The following is a 24,421-nucleotide window of genomic DNA, read 5'->3' as shown; positions in this document are numbered from 1 at the left end:
TGTATTTTTGTTACACCAGCAGCGTAGCTGTAGAGATGGCAGTGTCACTTTCACTTTTTCTCCTAATCCAGTCTTAACGTGTATCTTTATGTTAACTTTAAGCCATGGATATTGAAGCATGGCAATAACAACATATGTCTCAAACCACAGAAAAACTTAAATCACAATGTCAAGTTGGGGTCCACTAAACAAATGTATTTATGGGCAGCACGGTGTGTGATTTGTTAGCACCGTTGCCTCACAGCATGAAGGTTCCTGGTTTGAAACTCACTCTAAATTGCCCATAGGAGTGAGTGCGAGTGTGTGAGGTTGGTTGTCTCTATGTGGCCCTGTGATGGACTGGTGACCTGTCCAGGGTGTACCCCTGCCTTTCACCCAAAGAGAGCTGGGATAGGCTGCAGCAGATCCCTGTGAACCTAAATAGGAATAAGTGGGTATAGATGATGGATGAATGAAATTTATTTATTTATTTAAGATAGATAGATTGTAAGACAGAAGTGTAAGCAGGTGGGACAGTTTCAAGATCTTACTACCAAAAGGAATGTATACACATGAAAAATCAAACCGGCATGAGGCAGGGGAATTATGGAGATGCAGTTAATGGCAAGCGTCCTCATTTGCTCACATGCAACTGTTCTTTATGCCACCAGATGTCACTCCTACCACAGTACACGGTCGCACCAGTCCTTGCTAACAATCTGTCTTGTGTGGTGCATCTTGCATTATGCTGCAGGATCTTGACAGTGCGATGGGGCCGCTTATTGAAACGTCTTCTGTCGTGTGTTGATGACCAGCTACATGTTAAATGCTTTTTTCAGCAGTGTAAAATTATGCAGCACGCACACAGCAGGTGTTTAGTCTGACTGAGCAATGATCTCACATCTAATGCCTCGGATCTACAGTGTAAAGACTAATTCACACACACTGGCCTGTGCATCTCATCGACCTATCCTGAGTGTCAGATCCCACCCAGAGGACCCGCCTCGTTCATTCAATTGGTCTGTCACAAACCAGTTTCATACAATCCCCCGTCTGTCACTCAACACCACAGCATCTCCTCCTCCGCGCTCGGCAGCAGGCTGCTAGAGAGTGTGCGTGCCCACCTTGTTTCAGCGACGAGCTATTGGAAAGGCAGCTGTTTGCGGTGAAGACGTCTCTGGCAGAAGCCACCGGCCCGGCACGCATTGTACCCCGTCGTTCAGGCTGTGGCAGTAGCCTTGTAATTTACCGTCATAATGAGTCGGGATATGATGGGGGTGCTGCCTTGCTATCGTTAGCTAGGCGGATAAATTCCTTCAACCAGCTTGCTGCTTCAATCACTGCGGGTTGACACATTAGCTGAGGCGTTGTATTGTCAGCTAGCGGGCTAGCGGCGTAGCTTCGTAGCCGTTACGTCTGTTTTAGCCAGCGTTAGCTAATGTACTTAGAAAACGTACGCATCGCTGCGGCGTGAATAGTGCAATAACGATCATCACACTAATGCTACGTTACTAACGAGGACTACTACTTTTCTCTATCGCTACTAGCTCGCTAACGTTGGAGAGACGCACAGATATCAACTGTTACGGGTTTGGATGTCGCGACACTGCAGTTTTGAGTCACTTTTGGCGGATTGTGAAGACAGAATTGGACCGTAGTGACAGGCGAAAGGTAGAATTGGACCACAAAGTGGCTGAGAGGGTTAATGATATAAGCCAGGTATTAATCGACTAATCGGTGGCATTTGCAGTCATTTTGCCATTAGCTGTATTAAAGTAGAGCATCTCGGGGAGGCCCCAGCGACTCCTCACTCCCTCCCCTGTCCGAATCTCCCGTGATTTGCCGAGAATACACCGGTGAAGTCGCAGTTGTTCTCGGCTGGGGGGACGACTTGACAGCGAGGCCCCTAGCTAGTCTCCCCTCCCCCAGTCCTGTCCATCCACCCGTTCAGTCCGACAGACCACCTCCTCGCCTGAGATCCAAGCGAGGACCGGGGATTTGGGATACGCTGAAAACGTGGGCAAGTGTTTGTCGGGTCCCGTCTAAACCGGGCTGCCAAAACCAGAGGGGATGACTCTGGAGTCCATGATGGCTTGCTGCCTGAGCGAAGAGGCGAAGGAGTCGAAACGAATCAATGCAGAAATTGACAAACAACTCCGTCGAGACAAGCGAGACTCAAGGCGAGAGCTGAAATTACTTCTCCTCGGTATGTGACAAGCTATTTCTCAAATACACTTTTATTGTATTGTCTTAACTGTCTTGTGTCGCTATATGCAAAAACTAACCTCGGGCCTTCTTGGCAGTGCTAGCAAATATGCTGCTAGTTAGTTAAGATTGCTAGCTGGGAGCCTGGTTTCAGTTAAAGTAGCAGTAAGACATGATTCCTAGAAATGTGTTGTTGCATGTTGAGTTAAAATTTGTTGTGTGCATATGTACAAGGACCGGCTCGTCACTCCTACATGTACCGGAGGGTAACGTTATGCATTGGTGTGCAGACAACAGCTCATTTGGCATTGAAGTTACTAAGATGTCAGCGTTTGCAGGCTACCAGTCAGCTAGTCAGGGGAATAGTTAGGGATTATTACCTAGTCGTCAAGGCGATCAGTTGCCCGCCTACAAAACTGCCATTGTGGTTTGTTAGCTGGTGGTGGTTAAAAAGTGAGGTTGGTCACTTGATAATAGGAGCAACAGCTTCTTTCAGTTGCTTTACACTGTTGCTTTCACTAGGTTGCATAACATTTATAAAACTGGATGAGGTGCATTAGTCAGACCATGCTTGGTGTTCATTCATTCATTTATCTGGTTCTTATATTTATTAATGTGCACCAAGCGTCACAAATGTATCCTCCGGACTCCGATACTGAGGGATTTGCCCCCTCATCCTGGAGTCTAGCTAGGTTAGCTATTTTTATAGCTGGTGTGTGGGCAGGTGGGAGCTGCTGTTGAATAAGTTGCTCTGTACTGCATTGATTCATAGTTCTGTGGACACAAAGTGGAATAATAGGCTATGCTTTTTTTTTTTTTTTTCTCTAATATAATAGCATTATTTGAGCGTGTGCCTTCCAACAGGTCCAGCTTTTAACTGCATCTGTGCACAATGTGACCCCCTAGCCACTTTAAACAACAGATATTTGTGAAAGCAGAGAAAAAGCAGGTATCTGTTTTTAGGACAATTAAAATGATCTAGGTTGCATCCTTAGTTTCAAAACGTTTGCTCTCATTTCTTGCCAACTAAAAGCAGCCGTGGTTATTTGACATGTGTGTCTCCTTTCATTTCCCTGCTGAATACCTCAACTCTGAGAAATAGGCCACACTAGAGCCATACCATAGATGGGACATATCCTGTTCTGTGTCCTACCTTTTAATTGCTCTTGTACTCTATTCTACCTGGTGACCAAGATCAGCAGGTGAAAAGAAGTGTTTTATTGTGTGGCAGTTTTGAAATAGTTTGCTTGTGTGCTGCGATCAACTTTACATGTTTTTGACGACAAAAAAATACTCGGGGTCAGTGTGTAAAGCTGAGAGCAAGCAAAAACTACAGTCATGCATGCTGTAAGGGGCCATTCTGTCAATGGATGCCTGGATAAGGACGTGTAAGGCAGGATTAATCCAGGTCTTAATAGGCTTGGTTAAACACTTCCGCTGCTCAGTCTTTGAGATGTCACTGACTCTTATTATCCCCTGGCATTATCCTCAGGCCCACACCTCTAAGTGAGCTGCCTGCCTTTCCACACCCCACTGGAGGAAGAAGCCAGTCTCTGTTTCTCAGCATTTAACTACCATGTTCCATCAAGTGAATTTTACAGAAGAGGGAAAGTGATACTGGCATGTCTAATGAGTACTGGCCATTTAGCAGTCTCTCAGTAGAATATTGTGGGAGATATTCTGTCATTAGCTAACTGCACTTCAGCACATGTTCAGGAGATAGGCTGTACATTTAGGCTAGGCTTTCAGGAATGTACCCCGCAGTGTCTTCTGACAGTGTGTGCAACAGTATTAGTTGTACAGAATGCTTTACTGTAGACTGCTGTAGCTTCAGTACTGAAGTATTTAAGTGTGGAGATAATCACGCAATGTATTATATTCCACCTCACATCTGAAATTTTGTCTGGATCCATGAGTGGCGTAGACTTGAATCAATTAATGAAGTCAATTTAATAGAAGTAAAATTAATGCAGAATTCTGATACTCATTTATCAAGCAAAAACACCATTATCTTCTTTTTCCAAGTTATGCAGTGTGAGGATTGCAGCCATTCTTTTTTTATGTTATTTTATACAGAATATTTTTTGGTTTGTGATGAAAACAAAAGACAGATTCAAATTCAATCAATACAATTTTCCTCAAGAATGATGTGGCATAAAATAGCTGGTTTTGTCTTTACAAAAGTGCCAATATTTTGTTTTCAGTGATGTCAAAGAGAGACAAGCAGTAAATCCTTCCATTTGGGAAGGAGGAAACCAGATAATGTTTGGTATTTTTCCTTGAAAAATGAGTAGTAACATACTTTTTGGTTGACTATCTGATAAATCTACTAATCAATGCTTTACATATATAATTTCTGCTTGTTGTGTTTCTCTTACAATACAACAAAATCCAGCCTCCGTTTGAATCCCTCTCCCTTCAAAGAGTTTACCATATGGTCAGTGTGGTAGAAGCAGTTTTGAGGTTATGCCAGACTTGTGGTTTCCAGACTAAGAATGTGATGAAGGTAGATTTTGGGCTTTGTTTTGTAGCATAGCCACTTGGTTAGAAAATATCTGCGTTGCCAGGACTGCAGCAGTGCCCACAGTCTGGCTGCCTGTCACTGAGGGCCATATCAGGCCATACTGACAGCTTCCTGTTCCACAGACCAGTGGTTTGCCTCTACTTGGTCAAAACACAGGAGCCAGGAGCTGTGGCTTTTGCTGTATCGGGTAAATGAACTGCTGGAGCGAGCAAACGGTCAGTAAAGTGAGATGGAAGGGAAAACACTTTAGGGGTTCTGAAAGTGCTGACTGGGGTAAACTGGAAGCAGCCAGCAAAATTGTCAATTTACCAGTTGGCTTTAGTTTTCTTATGAAAATGTGGGTCTCACATCATAAACAAGACAGAATTTTGGGTGATCAGTGAAACATCCTCAAAATGACACAGTAATACAGCATTTTTGGTCCTCACAGAATTTGCTACGCGCAGTGTTTGAGAAAAGGGCCCAAGATGATGTGGACTGCTTGATGGCATGTCATCCCAGGCCTGGGTTGAATGAACATCCCTAATCCTCATTGATTGATTTATTCTTATTGATTTTCCCTATCTATGCAGAACATCTTATTAGCGGGTTAAGATATCCTTCAGAGGAACAGTTTGATTGAACCAGGAAGAGGATCAGGGGTTAGGCTCAGATGTTTATTGCTGACCTTCTTTCTCTTGCCAAGCAGTCTTATTTTGATCATATATGGCAATAGGGATCTTCTAGGTCTACTCCTCAGTGGTTGTGTGTGTTTCTGTGTGTGAGAGTACAGGACTTTTAATGCCAGTGTATGTAGAACTGGATGGACAGATACTGCAGAAATTCTCTTTATCACGGTTGGCTCTGATCCATTTAATATGGGAGTCATTATGAGATAGAGTGTAACATTTGAGTTGAGAAAAATGTGATAATGATATATTACCTGAAAATATGGTTATTGAGGAGTTGTGATGGTGGTTTGTAGTGGATGAGACATTTTTTCAGTTGAAAAATTAACTTATCTTTTGTGTATAAACTGTGTAATCAAGGTGTTTTTGTTTTTTTTTTTTTTTAATTGACCTCAAGCATATCTTTGGCATTTCCATTCTGCAGTTTCTTATTTACAAGCTGACATATACAGCAATGCTAATATATTTCTAATGAGCTAGTATTTGCCGATGTATTGGCCCAGTCTCTAATACACCTATCTGTCACTTATGATCAGTGTAGTTTTCATGAGAAATAGACCAGAATGCCTTCTAAAAACATCTGAAATGATAAGTCCTGCTGCCTTTATAGACACCTGTCAGAACAACCATACTGTAGCATTCTTAGCACACAAGGTTTAATTTTAAACCACCTTAGCCAACGCTTGCCCAGTTCTCTTGGAGCATCTTTAAGGTCAGGTATATTTACCTCTCGCAACAGTGTTTCTTTTAAAAAATGTGTGTTTCTGGGATCATAGCATTTGTTCATTAGGAAATTGACAACATAGAGACAAAACAAAAAATAAAGGTAAAGAAAAATGGGGAATGACCTGAAACAATGGTCCTTCAAACTGGGGACATTGTGGTTCATGGTCAAGGTTATAAACCCATAGGTGACTTTCAAGAAACTAAAAATCTTCTAATCTTGTGTTGTGCTTCAAAAGATAAATTATTTGAAAACACATTTGTGCAGATTGCATTTGATTTCATGATGTGCTTGATTGTGTCCATAAGTCTAAAATTACAAATGTCTTGATTTGCCTCCAAGTAACGTTAAGTCAAAGGATCATTGCTTACCTCATTGATCTTGAAGTCATTGTAAAGTAAGCACACACACAGTATGTTCTCTATTACAGAACATATTCAGTGTCGCCATCTGTACTCTCTACTGGTTTGCAATAAACACCCAGGCAGTCACTCCACCTCAGTCAGCTTTGCACACAATCTTTGTCTCTCTGTAACATGGTGTCTTTCACACAGTTGCTCATACTGCTCAGTTGTGCTCAGATGAACACACACGCGTTCTTAAATGGGGTCATTGTTGGTTCTCTCGAGATATGGAGGTGAATGAGGCTGGATGGTGACTGTCCCACATACTCTTGCTAGCCTGGTCCCCAGACAGGACGGGGACGTTCTGTTCACTGCCAGTTTCTTCAGCCTTCTCTGTGCTCACAGGGTGGCATACTGATTCCTGTCCTCTCCCACCAGCTGCTGTGAAGCCCACATCTCTCTCTGATCATACCGTTTCAATTTGTCACTTTTGGTTTCAGGTTGTTTGGAATGTTAGGCCTCTAGTGTGGTTTTAAATTCCTTGAAAGCCTAATGTGGGTAAATTTAAATCAGTCTAGCAGAGTTGCACAAATGTGTGTTTTCTGCCCATGTTTGAACACAGAGATATATTCCTTCATAAAATGTCCACAATGAGATTCCTAAAATATGTCCTATGTCTTCTGAAATATATACATTGCTGTCGTGTTCTTGTTTTCTAATTTACTTTAATTTAATTTTATCATACATTATGTATGCATTAGCTATGTATTACCCCTCTTCAATGTATATTTTAAGTTGTGCACCACATCACCTTAGCAAATTCCTGGTATATGGCAATAAACCTGTCTTTGATTGTGAAATTATGTTAACATCTTGGAGTTGTCTGGTTTTCTTTAGTAGCAGCCGAGTACAGTGTGTATTGCAGACTAAAATACTGATGCTCGCTAACTCAAAATCTTTTGTAAAGCCAGTATTTGTTTTTTTTTTTTTTTTTTTTTTATCGCTCACCCACACCCACTCAACCAAAACAGCACTCAGCACATACTTACTAGCGAACAGACAAAGCTGTCCTAAGTGTGTGTATCACGTACTAATCAATGCAATAGCATATATGTTCAGTATAGAGCTCTTACACCCACACATGTGGAGCTCTCACCAAATGCAGGGACATCGGCACACAGCAGCAGTGTTTTACCCAGATCCTGACAGCAGGCAACACATGTTGGAACGCTGCAATAAAAGAGAAATAGTCCTGTTTTTTTTTTTTTTTCTTTATGCTAGTGTGTTTGCTGGACTCCCTTGATGTCTGTATAAGCTTGGTCATTGCAGGAAGAGGGGAAGAATTGGGGACATCACGTTGGAGGTAACATCCATGCCTTGAGGTTGACCACAGGATCTCTGTGTGTCTGCAATTGGTTAGACAGCTGGTGTGTATGCTGTGTAGCTTCTGGCTACCTTGACTCAATCCATTTCCTTTGTATACTTGAAACATACCAGTTTCCAAGATGAAGCTATAGAGGGAGTGAGACCCACCACAGTACCTTTTGGTCAGCCTCATGATTGACTGATTTATGTAGTATTTTTCCAAAGCACTAATTAAAAACATGCAAACCTGTCTGAGGTTTTGCTGATCGTCCGTTGTCGATGCAAATTTTTCCTCTCTGCTGAGATTTGATGGTCATGTGCTTCCTGAATGGACAGTTCATAAACCCAGATAAGCAAACACTTTTCATACCAGTGGATCATTATATTTGCATGTATTTGCATGCAGGTTTACCCAGATGGTTTTATCCCTTCTGTTCATCGAAAGCTGTAACAGGCATTGCAGAGGGAATCCAGGTTTAGTTGAGGTGGCTGTGCTAGTGCATAAGGCTTAGAGTGGCCACTCATTCTTGCATGTAAAGCACAATGTAAGAATTATAGAATATAAGCAGGCAGTATAAACAAAAAGCCCACTGAACACACACATATCGATAACCAGGCAAACTACAACCTGGGCTCAACTAAAGCTGCTGCAGTGAGACAGCAGTGTGTCAAGTCCATCAGGTGTTGTGTCATGAGCTGACATCAGTCGCATTATGTAAAGGCTTATGAAATCTAGCCTGGCAACTGAGGATGCAGGTGAAGTATTTGTCTTTACATGATGGATAGCTGTTACTTGTTTACGTATTGTTTTCTTTCATAAGTTCCCCTTAATTGGGCTATTCAGAGCAAGTTTTAATTTTATACTCATCACGTTACCCTTGATTAAAATTTCTCTCTCTCTTCCAAGAAACACATAGGCTCCACAAAAGACCACTGTTGGTGTGTGGGCTGTGTAGTGTACCTTGCACTGTTGCATTGGGACATAATCTGAGCTCTCTCTCTCTCACACACACACACACACACACACACACACTTGTAGCTACCTCGAACAAAAAGCCTTATCAAATCCAAGTAGTGTGTAAGCTATTAAAAGGTGACCTTTTTTTTCTAGGTCATTACCAAAAAAGAATGGATAGATTCTAGTTATGAATATCCAAAATTCTTGACAGAGAGGGATGAGAATGGAGAGACATATTTCTAGCCTAAGGGAAGTTAGGAGGGGCTGTGGTGAAGGGGAAAGGGAAGAGTGTGTATTTGTGTGGAAGAGCTGGTGAGGGCATGGAAATGGTTGTGGCTGGCGCTGGTACAGTCAAGGGGAGGAAAAAGGGAAGACAGAGGCTCGTAGTGTGTTGTCTGATGGAGAAGGAACACCACACTTTAGAGAACACAGCAGAGAGAGATCTTGTGACGGGGTCACGAGAAATAAATCAGACATTAAGCTGCAGAGTGGTGCTCTTGCTCCTTTGCTGAAGCAGTCTGCAGTCACTACCAGGACAGATCCGCCGCAATACAAAGAATAGACCCTCTGTGCTTGATTCCTTTTGTTAGCTAGACAATCAGTTTTATTAGGATGGCTACCTTATCCACCAGTATGTATTCACAGCAATGCATTGCTTCATCCAGTCGAAATGAAGAATTTAAGGCTTTTTTACACAATCATAGTCTACCTAATAATTTTTCTCCAAAATTGGACATTTTGTTGGAAGAGAAGATGGAGGAGGGCCATTTCCCCATATGGACACAGTGTTGAAACCCAAATTTTGTATCTGGGATTATAGGTATTTCTTCCAGTATCAGCAGAGAATCAGCTATCTCTCCCAACTTTTTTTTTTCAGCCCTTGGTGTTAGGAACACACTGGTACTGACCTCAGACCAGCCCTTTTTTTCTAAAGTTTCAGGGGAGCTGAGGCCCTTCTTCTGTGGTACACCAAAAGATGAAGAGCGCAGAGCAGGCCTGAGGGGCTTGCAGTTATATTTACTGCTGCAAAAGAGAGGATAGAGAGAAGGGGTGGATCGGAGGGTTTTAAAAAAAGTGAAAAAACATAGGAATGAAAAAGAGAGGGAGACAGAGGAGTGGTTACCACGGCAACGGAAATATGGCTGCTCTTCAAAAACCTTGAATGTAGGTGGTTGTGAGATGAGTGTGTGTGTTTTTTCCCTCTCAGTTGTGCAGATATTATGGATGTACTGGATCCCTTTTGATTTCACTGAGGGTTTTTTTTTTTTTTTTTTTTTTTGGATGGCCTGCGGGTGGTTTTTCTGGGCATGATGTAGAACATAAGAGGGCTAGTGTGAAATGTGGGTTAGACCCAACAGACCCCCCCCAGCAAGAATAGGTTTATTTGCCAATCATTGTAGATCTTAAAAGGCTTGAAAAAACAGGTCTTTTACTGAAGCCATAGACTGTGCTTTTTACTCTGAAATCAAAGATATTTTAGCTTGAAACGAAGAGATAATAGTTGATAAATAATAATAAAAGTGTATGCCTGTAATCCAAAGGCTTTTCTTGGGCTCCTTTACCATATGTGTAAATCTGGAAACCTGCCACCCGTTTAAAAAATTGCAATGATCTTACATCCAGATATGGACTCAGGAGGGCAGAGGAGGATCACTGATGGAATGCAGCCTTTTGACGACGACCCCTGCTGTCACCTTTTGGCAGAGGCAGTTCACTGTTCCTGGTCCTGAGCATAGGACAAGATGTGTTAATCACCTTCATTAAATTATCTTGTATTTTCCCCCCACTCATCCCCTGTCCTTATCCTGGAAATACTTTTTGATTCATTAACTTTCCAAACTGTGCAATAACATCCCTTGACATATTAGTTGTAAGAAATTTAATTAATCAGCTTTGAGTAGAGACATTTTATAATGTGTAACCGGTTGTGCGGATTTATCTTTCATGGAGTATCTGCCTTTGGGGCACAGATTTGACCTGTAGTCATCATTTCACAAATGAGAAGCCTCATTTGATACAAGTCGTTCATAAATTGGATACTGTGTGGATTAGCACCTGATTGGACAGGGTAATATAAAGTTCTGTATTACAATATATGTCATTTTAAACCACAATATAGATATATGCTCAGATGCCATTTTTAGATACACCTAGGTAAAACTAATATAGTTAAATACATCACTCCTGAAATTAATGTTGTTGTGGTCTTAGGGTTGATTGTGCTTTACGGTCATTTTGCTGGATAAACACTAGTTTGTAGTGCTGTTGATTTGCACTGTGCTACACCTTCATCTCTGTTGTCCATGTTTTTTCTGTCACGGACAGACTACATGTTAGTGTGTACTGTGGTAAAATAAATTTAAAAAATCTTTATGGATGAATGTCATTTTGTCTATGTTGCCCAACCCTAGTTCATAGAGGTTTAATACAGAATGTTAGAATCATACTCCTTGTCCAACCATTTGTACAGTGTTTGTGCATATGTGTCAAACTGTTTCACTAACGACTTGTTCAAGGTACATGCAGAGTGCTGTTCAGCTGTCTTAAGCTGCTTCATCATGGTCTGAAGTTTTCCGAGCGTGAAGTTACTGGACAAGACACCCCAAATGAAGACAAAGAATATTTTCTGTGCATACTTTCATCTGTCTCAGATGTTCAGACAACAGAACTTGAAAAGTGATGCCAAGTCTACCATATTCTTAACATCTCATCATTTCAGGGCCTGATGTTAAGTTTAATCATTTTCAGTGGGATACTTGCTGCACTGATAAATGACTCAAATTGGAATTTTTTTTTGAGGGGCTCAGGACTTGATACTGTAGGAATGCTGTTATGAAATTTAATAAAGAGTGTTATATTCATCCATGCAGGTTTTTCCTAAACTCTTCTCTGATTCAGTGCGGCAGACTTTAACCCCAGCTGCACTCATTCTTTATTTCTTACCTTCTTTTTGTATTTTTGAGGATGGCAGAACAAAGTAGATATAGTATATGTAGACTGTATTAGACGAACATGCGGAATATATTAGGTACATAGGTTGACCCAAACTCTCTTGTATGAATATATGCAACTTTATATCTATTACTCTGTGTATATCTACTTACTCTCAAGCATCTTGGCCTTTTTGTGTGACACAGTTTGTGTTTTGGACTTTATAACAGACCAGACCATACATGGTTTTATAAAGAGGTTGAGTCATGGCAACTGGACTTTCAGACCTAAAAACTGAAAGTCCAGTTGCCATGACTCAACCTCTAGATAACGTCCCCTGGATGACTGAGAATCTTCACAGATGTGGCTTTATAAACCAGTTTTACTTTGCCCAAAGTGTAAGTTTGCTACTCTGTTTCTTATGCTCTCTGTTGTTTCTACTCGTTTAGGTACTGGAGAAAGTGGAAAGAGCACCTTCATCAAGCAGATGAGGATCATCCATGGAGCTGGATACTCAGATGAAGACAAGAGAGGCTTCATTCGGCTTGTTTATCAAAACATCTTCACCTCCATGCAGGCCATGATCCGTGCCACGGAGACTCTGAAGATCCCCTACAAATACGAACAGAATCGAGTAAGGACTGATCCACAGATTAAAAAGCTGTTGTGTGCTATAATAGTTCACCATTCCACTTTTTTTCCCAGTCTTTCTAGAAGCGTTGATTACTATTTAGTGTAATCAAGCTTTTATTTTTTTGTAATTCACAGATAACCATTCCTTAAATTAGCCATGTGTAAGTGAATGATTCCTCTATATGTGGTTGGTTTGTAATTGCATTGGATCATGATTTCTGTTTGGTAGAGCAAGTCATGCTTTGGTGAAATTCTAATTGTTTTAACTAAAATGTCCTCATCTTGGTGAAATTATTTGAAGTTGTTAGAAGAATTGAATTGAATTTAATATTCTGCGTGCATGTTGTTGTTTGTCCTGATAATTGACAGGTTTGATACCACATAGTAAAGCAGAGCCAGCATCTCATTATACCTAAAAATGTATTTGACAAACAAGTTGACACAAATTAAGTATGTATTTAATAGGGTAGCAGTGTAACTGGGGTTTGTGTAATTACGTTTTGTGTAAGTGACCCAAAATGTAGGCCCTTTTGATAACTTTGCCAGAAGAAGCACAGGCTGCAGGTTAATGACAGAAAAGCGAGAAAGCAGCCATTTTCTATGTTCACTTACACCAGACAAACTTTATCACAGTGGGCCCAAATAAGCATGTGGCATTTTAGGAACTGCTATAAAGATGATGGTATTTTTGAAGGTAGAGCACTGTAAAATATAAAGCATCTGTCCCATGTATGTTATCAAGTGTTACAAATAACTTTGACAGTGAGGAAGTGTGTATATCTGTCTAAAAATGTGTCAAGGTGACAAATCAGACATGTGCCTCACTGGAGGATTAAGGCACTGGGTAAATGGGCAGAAATTCTTCACAATATTTCTGACATTTTCATATTAAAATGTTGGTTTTGCTGCTTTGTTAAGCCCATGTGTCAATGTGAAACCTCATTATCTTCCGCATAAGAAAGATCTTCCAGTGCATGTTTGGTTTGTCCAACAGAAACATTATCTTTGGAATAAGTAAAGTAGGTGGGTGGTTAGGATCAGCCACTAGATCTAAAGTGAAGAAAAGGATCTACACATATCTAAAATAGCTTCAACTGGAGATCGTAGGTAGAAATTACTTGCTTTATGTTTTTCTGTTTTTGTTTGAGCAGTTGTTGTTCTTAATTCTCTCTCATATTCTGCCTCATTATACTTGCTTGTGTCTTTCCAGGCTAATGCCATGCTTGTGAAGGAAGTGGACATTGAGAAGATCGCTGGGTTTGACCAGCCCTACATTGCTGCTATCAAAACCCTGTGGGCTGACCCAGGAATCCAGGAGGCCTACGACCGCCGCAGAGAGTACCAGCTGTCTGACTCCACTAAATAGTATGTCTCTCCATCTCTGTTGAGGTGTCTCTCTGTGAAGACAATAGATGTTATGTCTGGCCAGGATTTAAGAATGAAGGTATTTTTGTTGGATGCTTTATTGTACATAATAGCTTTTGTAGTACTTGATAGCAGCCCAGTAAAATGCTGAAGCATTTAAATGTTTTATTGGGCTTTTTTTGTAAATGTAAAATGACAGGAATAAAATTGATGCCTAATGATGAGAACTATCTGTTCTTGAACCTGCGTCAAATAATCTTTGTGCAGTCAGGATAAAAAAATTAATGGATAGGTATATGCTAATTGTGTTTGCAAGCAAATGTCAGTTTCTTGTTCTGTGTGTTTGCCACAATACCATTGTAATAGTTTATGACCCCAGGCTAAGGCACTGGCGTCATTTTATAGTGCCCCCTGGTTGCGGACTTTCTGTACTACAGTTAAATGCAGCTTCAAATCTGCATGCATTTAAATGTGCCTGCTGTGTTGAGCACTATGATGATAGTAAATGTGTCATCTATGTATTTGTCCTGCATGTTTACGAATGAGTGAAAGATAAGAAAAACATGGAATGTGTCTTTCAGTCTTATCCACACACAGTTCATGTATATCTCCAGTTACCTTAGTGATATAGACCGTGTGACCGCAGAGGAATATGTTCCCACCCAGCAGGATGTGCTGAGGGTCCGTGTTCCCACCACGGGTATAATAGAGTACCCATTTGACCTGGAGAACGTCATCTTCAGGTACCCTCAAGGCCTCAGGACTGCAGCATCAAAACTGGTAGAGGCCAGAAACCACTGATGCAGGATAAAAATACATGCGTTCAAAGGGAGCATTTTCTTCTAAATTAATCAACTCAGTACTAATGGCCAAAAAATGTGAAAAATGTCCACATAATTTATAGCCTGTCAGCGCAAAATTGAAAATTACACGTTGTTTAGATAAAATGAGCCCGAGGACCAGCCTGATTGAGATATCAGTGGTTTGTGTTCAGAATTTTGCTGTGGTTCTGAGTCCAGGATGAAAACTAATGCTGCACTGTAGCGTGTGCCAAGCAGCCCCCAAAAACTAGATGAAGAAGGATAAGACTGTGATTCTCCAGGACTAAAATCAGTTAGGCAATCTGCACTTCCTGAAAAACTGAAACCTTACATGCTTTTTTAAAAAAGTAGGACATGTGTTTCCTGCTATTCTTGATATCACACTTGTCCAAACCTTCTTTATCTAATTCCAGTTGATGCTGTTTTGCTGCTGAAGTCACTGCTACTACTGTCCCTGATGTCACTTCACTGTCTGCAACATAATCCACAAACTACTTGACCTCTCTGCAAATTATTGTCAGTTAAAAAGAGTAAAGAAAACCTAAAACAACTGTTAAAAGTTAACAGCTAATCTCAGAAGGCTGTAGTTTGCTGGTTTATGGAAAGAGAGTGCTGGTGGAGCAGTGACACTAACACCATTTTGTTTTTGAGATGTGGTCTTTTCTGTAAAGCTCTCTCAACAGGACCGATCCACACTTCCTGGAATGGCAGGGGGAGGGTTGCAGTAATTCACTGTCACGCTTTATATAACTGTTTTCGTGTCTTTTTTTTCCTTTATCTCTCTTTCTCTCGACTGGCCTGCCTGTAGTTATCTTTCCGATCTGGATCGAATTGCAGATCCCAACTATCTTCCCACACAGCAGGATGTGCTCAGGGTGCGCATCCCCACTACAGGAATCATAGAGTACCCCTTCGACTTGCAAAGCATCATTTTCAGGTAGAAAGATGCCACTTTTGAATCCCGCCATGTAATATTGTGACATCATTAACTCATACTTCCTCTGGTGTGTTTTTGTCCAAAGCCCCATTTAAACCATGAACATAACTTGTAACCTGTGCCATTTGACCTTTTACTTTTGACTCCTTACTCTACTTAACACATTCCTCCAATCATAAAACCATACATAACAATTGTATAGTCTTCTCGTACGCTTTCTCTTACTGCCTGCCACAAACGACAATCATACCGCCCATAATACAACCCCCAAATGCACACAAAGTCCTACATTCTGGTGCCCGGTCTCTGTAAATGGGTCACCTCCTCTCTTTCTCCTTTTCTCTGGCTGGCAGAAGAAATGAGGTCGTCCTCGCCGCGGTGGAGGAATGTTATTTTGGGCAGCAGGTCCTGCAGGGCCTATATTGGCCCCGGGTCTCTGTGGACCACAGTGGACTGGGCCACCACGAGGGGGCGCCATTGCATTGTGAATTACTGGGGATTTAATTAGCTTTCATAGAGACCACTGACCTGGAAGCTTGCACCTGTGCATAAAGAGATGTAGCAAAATATGCAATATCAGGCAATAAATTGTACCGGTGCCATTTATATACTGGTTTTGACAGGAAAGGTTTCTTAGTGGGATAGATTTTACTGAAGCAATTGGCACAAATGAAGGCATAATGAAGCTGGGACCTAAACTCCCTGATGAGTGGAAGGTGACCTTTTCAAGGACAATTTCAGGAAAGCTAAAACCTTCTGAGGATTCACTCGTGTTATCAGTCAGTATTTGAACAAGGAATACTGAGGAATGCCATGAATGGCTTTAGCTAAAGGCAGCCTGCTGCCAGCAGACAATCAAACTTTTCATATCAGTTTTGGCTTAGTTATGAGTTTATCTCTCGTGAATTATATATAGCTACATACTTCTTGAGATTAAGTTTTCTCAGTTTGTAGCTTCTGATTAGGTGACGTAGGAGGCGTCCTTCTAGCATGAAAAGGATCTCAACATCAGAGGTGCCCCCCTGTATCGTTCATCATTTCAACTCTGCCTCCTGTCCTCTGTCTGTCCTCGATCCTTTGTTCTGCCCACCCCCTCCAGCTCTTCTTTTGTCCACTCTGCGCCCCGCCTGTTGCTTCATCTGACTTCAAGTGCATTTCAAACTGTACAATAGTTCTTGTGTGGTGCTATGTCACGACCACCAGCAAGAGCAGTCTAGTAGAGAAATGAATGCGTTATGACCCCCCACTTTCCCTGTATCACAAAAATAGAAGTACTTACAGATCTAGTATCAGATTCAATATAATGACTACACCCTGTATGACCAGATGAATGCCTCTCAATTTCAGAATTCCATTAAGATATTTTATTTGGTTTTGTTTGTATGCACCAGTTAACAGATAGACTGGAGAAGGGTGTGTAGTACAGCTGCATACAGTGAATTAAAACTTTTTGTTTGCATGCTGATTCTAGATCTGTTTTAAGTGGGAACCTTTCATCTTTGCAGTAACATGCATGATTCACTTATAGTACTCACAAGCTGTTTGTGTAGATTTTGTGCCAAATATAGAATACACAGTACACATTGCTCTGAGGAAGAAAAAAAAAGACTCCAAGAAGTTCTGAATTTGTTGAATCTTTCATTAATCCATCGTCTTTTTTTTTTTTTTTTTTTTCAAAAAAAAATTAAGTTAATAGGACTGCCGAATGGTCTGCCTTTTTTTTTTTTTTTTTTTTTTTTTTTTAAAACAAATCCTCAAGACCCAAAATAAATGACGGGCCTATTTTTGATGTCTCCTCACATGATAGTAAAAATATGCTTTCATGGGTCCCAGGATGAGAGACTATATTTTTTTTATTTGGGTCATGTGCTGAAAATGTTAAAGAAAGACCTACGTCAGAAAGTGTCTTCAGGACTGATCTACCTGAAACAAATCTGAACCAAAGATTGTTGCTGCTGCACAGTTTATCTGCAGCTAATGCATTTTGTTGTACAAAACATGGTTAAACCCAGTTTATTTTACAATTTGTTGTTATCAATAAACGTTTCTTGATGGATTCACAACCTCTGCAGCACAGAGTCACATTGAGTTTTTGTCCTGCAGAGCACTGGGCACTCACTGTGTTCTTTAATTCAGTCACTGAACCAGGATACCTGGAGTGATGTTCTTATATTTTTCCTCTTCTTGTTTCCTCACTTATCACATCTCTTCACCTTCACCATCAGGATGGTGGATGTAGGGGGACAGAGGTCAGAGAGGAGGAAGTGGATTCACTGCTTTGAGAATGTCACTTCCATCATGTTTCTTGTGGCACTGAGTGAGTACGACCAGGTCCTGGTGGAGTCAGACAATGAGGTAGGTGAACAGTTTGTTACACAGCGTCTTCAATGTCTTGACCATTGATTTATTAAAAAAAAAAAAAAAAACTTGTGAATGTTGCTTAAACCAATGCATTGTCCCACACATACAATAGACATACTACAGTTATGCTATTTTGCATAGAGAAATATATACATGAAGAACCAAATATGTCAAGAATTTTCTCACACCTTGCTTCTACTCCTTTACTCTCCACAACAGAACCGTATGGAGGAGAGTAAAGCTCTGTTCCGGACTATCATTACCTACCCCTGGTTTCAAAACTCCTCCGTCATCCTCTTCCTCAACAAGAAGGACTTGCTAGAGGAGAAGATTGCCTATTCACACTTGGTGGACTATTTCCCGGAGTTTGATGGTGAGATCATCTGTACATATGTGCTGAGTAATTTCTGTGTGGCTGGTTCTTTCTAGAAATGTAATGTTTGCAGTCATCGTTTTGACAGATTATGTAATTGGCTTTGCCGATAGTCTTTCAAGAAAAACAACATTGAAATCATAACTTTTGACTGACTCCACAGAATGTGTGTAAAAGCACTGTGTTATCTATCCTTATAATTTATTTGTTCCTCTAAAAATGGCTGTGTGACACTTTAAGGCTGCATTCACAACTGACCTCTGCACTTCAGACAAAATATACCCATTTGTTGCACACTGTTTGAAATTGGTGCAGATCGAACAAACAAACTGAAACAGCTTGAAAAGGTGGGTCTGGATCTATTTTCAAGTAAGATGGTAGATATTAGATTTTAGTATGAATTTTTCAGCTGTGCTCTTTTTGTACTAATTAACCCTTTCAGTCATATTTGAGGGGTATAAGGTTCAGTTGCAGTCTTGACAGTAATGCTCATAATCTGTTATTTAGGTCTTTGTGATACCAAAGAAGATGAACTAAAGTACTGTAGTATATTGATGTCACTACTGCAAATAGATTTTCCTCATAGGGTTCCAGTTGATGCTGATGATGTTATCATAATGATGCATTTTAAATGACTGTCCTTTAGGGGAGAAGTATCTATACATGTTTACATCTACTCGTATCTCTAAATTGAAGGTCCCCAGAGAGATGCACAGGCAGCACGGGAGTTCATCCTCAAGATGTTTGTGGACTTAAACCCAGACAGTGACAAGATCATCTACTCTCATTTCACGTGTGCTACGGACACTGAGAACATCCGCTTTGTGTTTGCAGCTGTCAAAGACACCATCCTACAGCTCAATCTCAAAGAGTACAACCTGGTGTGAGGACTCACGTGCTATGCACATCTCCTCCCCATTGCACAAATGCACACCTCTATGGGAGTGTGCGCTCAACTCCACATGCATTTCGCAGTACAGTGCCGGTTCACACACATAAATACATGAACAGAACTCTTCCTTTTATTTTATTTTATTTTATTTTTTTCTCCAGTACAGTGTATTCACAGATCCTCCCACCTGCAAATGCCACCCTTCCCTTTTCACCAAAGCTCGTCCTCTTCCTCCTTCACTCGGCAGCTTGTTGTCAGAGTCCTCGCTCTTCCCAAAGCTGCTCTGTGTGTCAGATCTGACCCCAGATGCTGGCTCTGGTACATTTCATCTGGCACACAAAGTTTCACACAACCTGTACAGTGACTGAAGGGGGACTTTGGTGTTGGAGTGTGTGTGTGTTTGTTTGGGGCAAGCTGTGTCTTGGTGAATAGCGGCATCAAAGACCTTTGGCACTCTGTTGTTGACCCTCAGTGGTGTGAAATCAGATCCTCCGTCGTCTCCTTTCTGACATCCTGCTGGTATATGAGGAAGTGAATACTGTACATCCTGAAACCACCCAAGGACCAGCAGCATGGTGCTGAAGAAGAGTGACCCGGACAGGATGTGAGGTGGCACACAGGGGAGTAGAGCTGAGGATTCTGTCTCCACCTCACATCTATGAATGTATTTACCAGTGAGCATCACAATCGCAAAGAAAGAAAAAAAAAAATTCTGTAATATGAAGTAAATGCATATATAAACACACTTAAGACAAAAAGCACGAGAGGGCAAGACATAGCTAATCAAAATCTGTTCATTGCTGAGATTTTTAAAATGTTTTTAATGATAGAAATTTGTTGCTACATCTACTTCTATTTAACAAATAATGGCTAAATGGAATGGTGATTTAAAAAATCATAAATCTTTAAAAAAAAAACAAACAAAAAAAAAAAAACTTTTAAACCCACACACAAAAAATGAAGCTCCAGAAATGTATTTGACATAAGTATCCTTTAAAAGATTTTTGTATTTTCATGTTTAAGTTAATTACATTGCTTCCCTCCCCAGATGTTTTCTGCATGGATTCACAGGGACAATCTTCCATGTGACGTTCACAGTATCTGGCTCCACCGATACACCGCTCACACCTCTGTATTCCAAAACAGTAGTAGTGGGTGAGGACAGATGTGGAGGGGGGTGTGATGTCATCAGTGTTTAGCCTACAGAGCACACCTGCAGCTAGGGCTGCAAGTAGCTTATTCAACCAAACAGAAGCTGTAAATTAAACATGCCCCTGCCCTGGGATGTGCATGTGGCATCCATGGGTCAACATCTTTGATGACATCACACTGTATCAATGAGCCGTCCAATCAGACACACTTCCTGACAGTGATGTAGTCATCCATTATATCAGGATGTGCTTCTGTTTACTTTTCTTTTTAACTGTATAGTCACTTTGTTTATAAAAGATTGCTTGCTGTTGAGTGGTGAGGGGGAAAACAGCACTCTAAAGTCTGCAAATGTTGTTCGTGTATATTTGTTTGTAAATACATATACACAAAACACTCCTGTACAAAAATGCTCTGTGGTACAGCATCTTTGGCAAAAAACAAAACAACAAAAAAAAAAAAAAACCTATCAACTTCTTTCGTTAGCATAAAGTTTTTTCCTATCGATTTATGGTAGTATTGATACTGTGATTATGGATTTTGTTCACTTGATTAATAGGACTACACAGAGCTGAGTGGTGTTGAGAAAATGATCGGAAAGGAGTGATAGTCAGAGAAAAGAGGTTCCTCCCAACCAGATTCACAACTCCACACTACTGTAACAGCTCTAAATCCAGAGTAATACTAACTAGGGCTGGTAAAATCTTCACAGTATGGTAACAAGATGATTTTAAGAGAAATTAAAGATTTTTGTATTTATCTAATTTATGGACCAGGTTTGAAGATGTTGATAATTTGACTGCTCTTGATTCTGTCATGTGGAATTGCTTCTTTTCTCATGGCGGAACCTACTTGAGTCTGAACTGCTGTAAAAACGAATGTCTGTCTGGTATAGTAAGGACTTTATCTCTGCTTTCTATTTCTTATTGAGACATTTCCAGTTGTACTTGTATTGCATCTCCATCCATGATAATACTGTTTGGTTCCTTTAAAAGCCCTCACATTTGTTTTCTTTTTTTAAAACAAGAAACTTGTATTTCCTCTTGGTTTATAGATGCAGCGCTGTATGCATACCTAGAACAGTACAGTATGAACATAGGTGGATTTTTTTTTTTTTTTCTTTAAATCCGTGACTGAAGACCTATGTGGTCCATGCTTGCTATTTGTAATTTAACAAAAGAAGTTGTCTGTTTTTTCATTGTTAATTTCCGATTTTTTGAGGCTTGCTCGATAGTGCCAGTGAAGTGCAGATATACTTTTTGGTCTTTGACCTTTTCTACAGGTGACTTATTGCTCATCCTCATTAAGGGCTATCACAGTGTATCAGGCATCAGACAGTGGGGAGTGGAGTGCAGGACCAGTGAACAAAGTCATCCACTATGAATTGTTTATTAATGGAGATCACTCTCAGTATGTGCTTTAAAAAGTAGAGGCAGGGTGTTAGTACAATATAAGGTGTGTGTAAAGAGTATACCAACACTAAGCGGTTTTCTTCATGTATTTCTTTTATCTGACCCTTTGGTGAATTAGATGAACCCAGTACCTGGCTTACCACTACTTGTTTATGATTGCATTGGTATCACAATGTTGCATGTGCTACCTTATGCAGTGCAGAAACACTTATTCCTAAAGACACTACTACCAGGACAAGTATTATGTTTCCCCAAGTATTTGAGGTATAGCTGATAGTCAAGAAATTTTAATAACAATACTCATGAATTTGCAGGGTTTTTTTTTTTCAGAAACTACTAATCCTATAGTGTATTGCTGTCCATTTTTCAGTTTAGAAATTGCTTTCCTGCCTTCTAGCAGCTTCTGGTTTAGTAATGTTAAGGTAACTTGCAGATTTTTGAAATGTGACATTCAGTCTCCTTTTTTTTCTCCTTCTCTCATATTTGCACTGTTGGCTGCTGTAAACACAATTTGTCATCAAATCTAAGAAGACAAACATGTAATGTGAAGGACCATGTGTATTTGTTCATTTCTTGCATAAAAATGTTGCTGTTTGGTAGCTGCCTTTTAAATCGGAAATCCTGACACAAGAACTTGAACACACCAACTAATGTTTCAAGTTGATTTTCTAAATGAAAGTTACTAAATGCTACCAAGTATATAAAGAATCAATGTAAAAAGATTCAGAAATGGTCAGCAGGGGCGTTAAAGATTAAACACAGTTAATGGGGCTGAAAAAAAAGCACCATGCTGGTATGGTCCCTAACTGCCATGTTGTCTGTTGAACTTGACACTAACCTCGTGCTGAGTAAGCAAACAGCTTGACACTAACCTCGTGCTGAGGAAGCAGACAGCCAGCCATTAGACTGCTGTCATAGAGGATCTGAGTGCCACTGTTCAAGTGGCACAATCTGCCAGTACAGATATTCAAGTATTTATCAGCACTTGTGTGAAGATGTACTGTGTGTTGAGTGCAGCTCACTTTAAAGGTGACAAACCAATGTTGTATTTTGAAACTTGACACTACAACTCTGGCACATGGTGAAGGGCTGACTGGCTGTTAGTCTGGGTTTGGTAATTTGTTAGCAGCCCAGTGCTGCACAGTGTGCGTGTGTGTGTGTGCAATTTTTTTTTTTTCTGACACATTTTATCTCAACATATATGAGCTGGAAAGAAAGAAGGAACTTTGTGTGAGGCTTCAATCTCCTTCTCATTCTTTCACTCTGGTCCGTTTGAGCATTAACCAGTAAAAAGACTGGATTTCTTTTTCAATGCAACACTTATTTATTGCCTTTCATTGCCTTGAATAATGAAAGATAGTGTTGATGGCCTGTGACCCCTTCCCGTGGGCTGCTTGTTAGAATAAATGGAAACTTATCTCTTGCACATCAGTATAGCGTTAGTGCATATTCAGAAACTTAAGCTTGTTCCCCTTTTTCTTTTCTTTTTTTTTTTTTGTTTGTTGTCTCTGTATGATAAGACGACATTACCAGAACACTATTATTTAGGACCACTTGATTCTTTTTTTTTTTTCCTCAGTCCAATGAAAAAAAAAAGTTGTCATTTGTGTAGTGGTGTATAAAATGCTTTTTCCTCTTTATTTTGTATGTAAACCAAGTGTAAATTATGTATTATACTGAGTGTGCCAACCCCACTTTCTCTAGAGCCAGGCTCTCTCTAAGTGCCAACTCTGCGGTCATCATCAAAAGGTCCACAACCTGAGATGGTCCCCCTTTTTAAATAAAACATACCACAGACTAAACAGACAGATGATTAGGTACACACAAAGACTTTATTCTGTATTTAAGACTAAAGAATTAAAAGATAATCTGCTGTTTCTTTCTTTCTTTTTTAAGAAACTGTAATTATAAACTGCATGTGCTGTTTATTTTGTGTTGGAAGTGAGGGCTTGGATGTTTTCACTGAAGCAGAGCCCTTAATGAAGGGGGCTCAGTTGGTTATCGATTATTGATTTACAAAACTCTTGCCATATTTTTTTTTTTTTTAATGTGTTTCATGTATTTGTTTCAACCACTGTTGCCTGATCCTCATTCAAACATGAACATGACTTATGATCATTACCGCCTTCTAAGAGAGAAACATAATGACAAGGTATCTGTTTTAAATTGAAATAAATTTGTTCCTATACTTGCTTATGGTGTTTGTGTGTGTGTCATTTTATGGTTTCCTGAAATTATAGAAGGATAAAGTCGCCTGATCTATGGCAATTAGATTTTTTGATGTCCAAGATGAACGCCTTAGGCAGCTTAAATTCACTTTTTCAGGAAGTATTTTAAATGTACATCTCTGACATGTTGGGGCCATATGAACCATGTTGGACTCAAACCATCAGGGACAGGCCTTCTGCTTGTCAGGATTAAAAAATAAACAGGGAGAAGCAGCGTTTCAGTTTTAAGCAGCTAAAATCTGGAATAGTCTTCCTGATGATGTTAGACAAGTCTCATATCTGACAATGTTTAAACCTTTTCTTTTTAGCTCTGCATATGACAGCTGAAAGTGTTTTATCTGCACACATTCTCTTCTAATTTAATTCCAAGTTAAGTTTATATTTTATTTAAAATCTATATTTTACTGTTTGTTTTTTTTTTAGTTTAATTCTTTCCTTTGTACTTTTAACTTGTCTTTTATTTCTGTAAAGCACTTTGAATTTCTCCAAATGGAGCACATTTGACCTTTATATTTAACCCGTTTCCGGGCCAGGTGGGCTCCGGTGTTCTGT

At 40.1% G+C, this 24,421-nt stretch overlaps 1 protein-coding gene across 2 annotated transcripts; it reads left to right on the top strand.

The window, feature by feature from the left end:
- Positions 1 to 1,054: 1,054 nt before the first annotated feature.
- On the top strand, positions 1,055 to 23,833 carry gna11b (guanine nucleotide binding protein (G protein), alpha 11b (Gq class)). 2 transcript variants are annotated; one of them, XM_026319566.1, is made up of 8 exons: positions 1,055 to 2,185; positions 12,148 to 12,332; positions 13,542 to 13,696; positions 14,311 to 14,439; positions 15,326 to 15,454; positions 17,680 to 17,809; positions 18,035 to 18,188; positions 18,885 to 23,833. In XM_026319566.1, exons 1-8 carry the CDS (start codon positions 2,050 to 2,052, stop codon positions 19,073 to 19,075), a joined length of 1,209 nt encoding a protein of 402 aa, XP_026175351.1. In that variant the 5' UTR covers positions 1,055 to 2,049; the 3' UTR covers positions 19,076 to 23,833. The 2 variants fall into 2 exon arrangements, with proteins under 2 accessions (XP_026175351.1, XP_026175295.1); XM_026319510.1 differs by lacking the exon at positions 14,311 to 14,439 and having other exon boundaries at positions 2,050 to 2,185.
- The last annotated feature ends 588 nt before the right edge of the window (positions 23,834 to 24,421 follow it).

The sequence above is a fragment of the Mastacembelus armatus genome, chromosome 22 (assembly GCF_900324485.2).
Source record: "Mastacembelus armatus chromosome 22, fMasArm1.2, whole genome shotgun sequence".
Lineage (NCBI taxonomy): Eukaryota > Metazoa > Chordata > Actinopteri > Synbranchiformes > Mastacembelidae > Mastacembelus > Mastacembelus armatus.
This window is presented reverse-complemented; position numbering and strand designations above follow the sequence as displayed.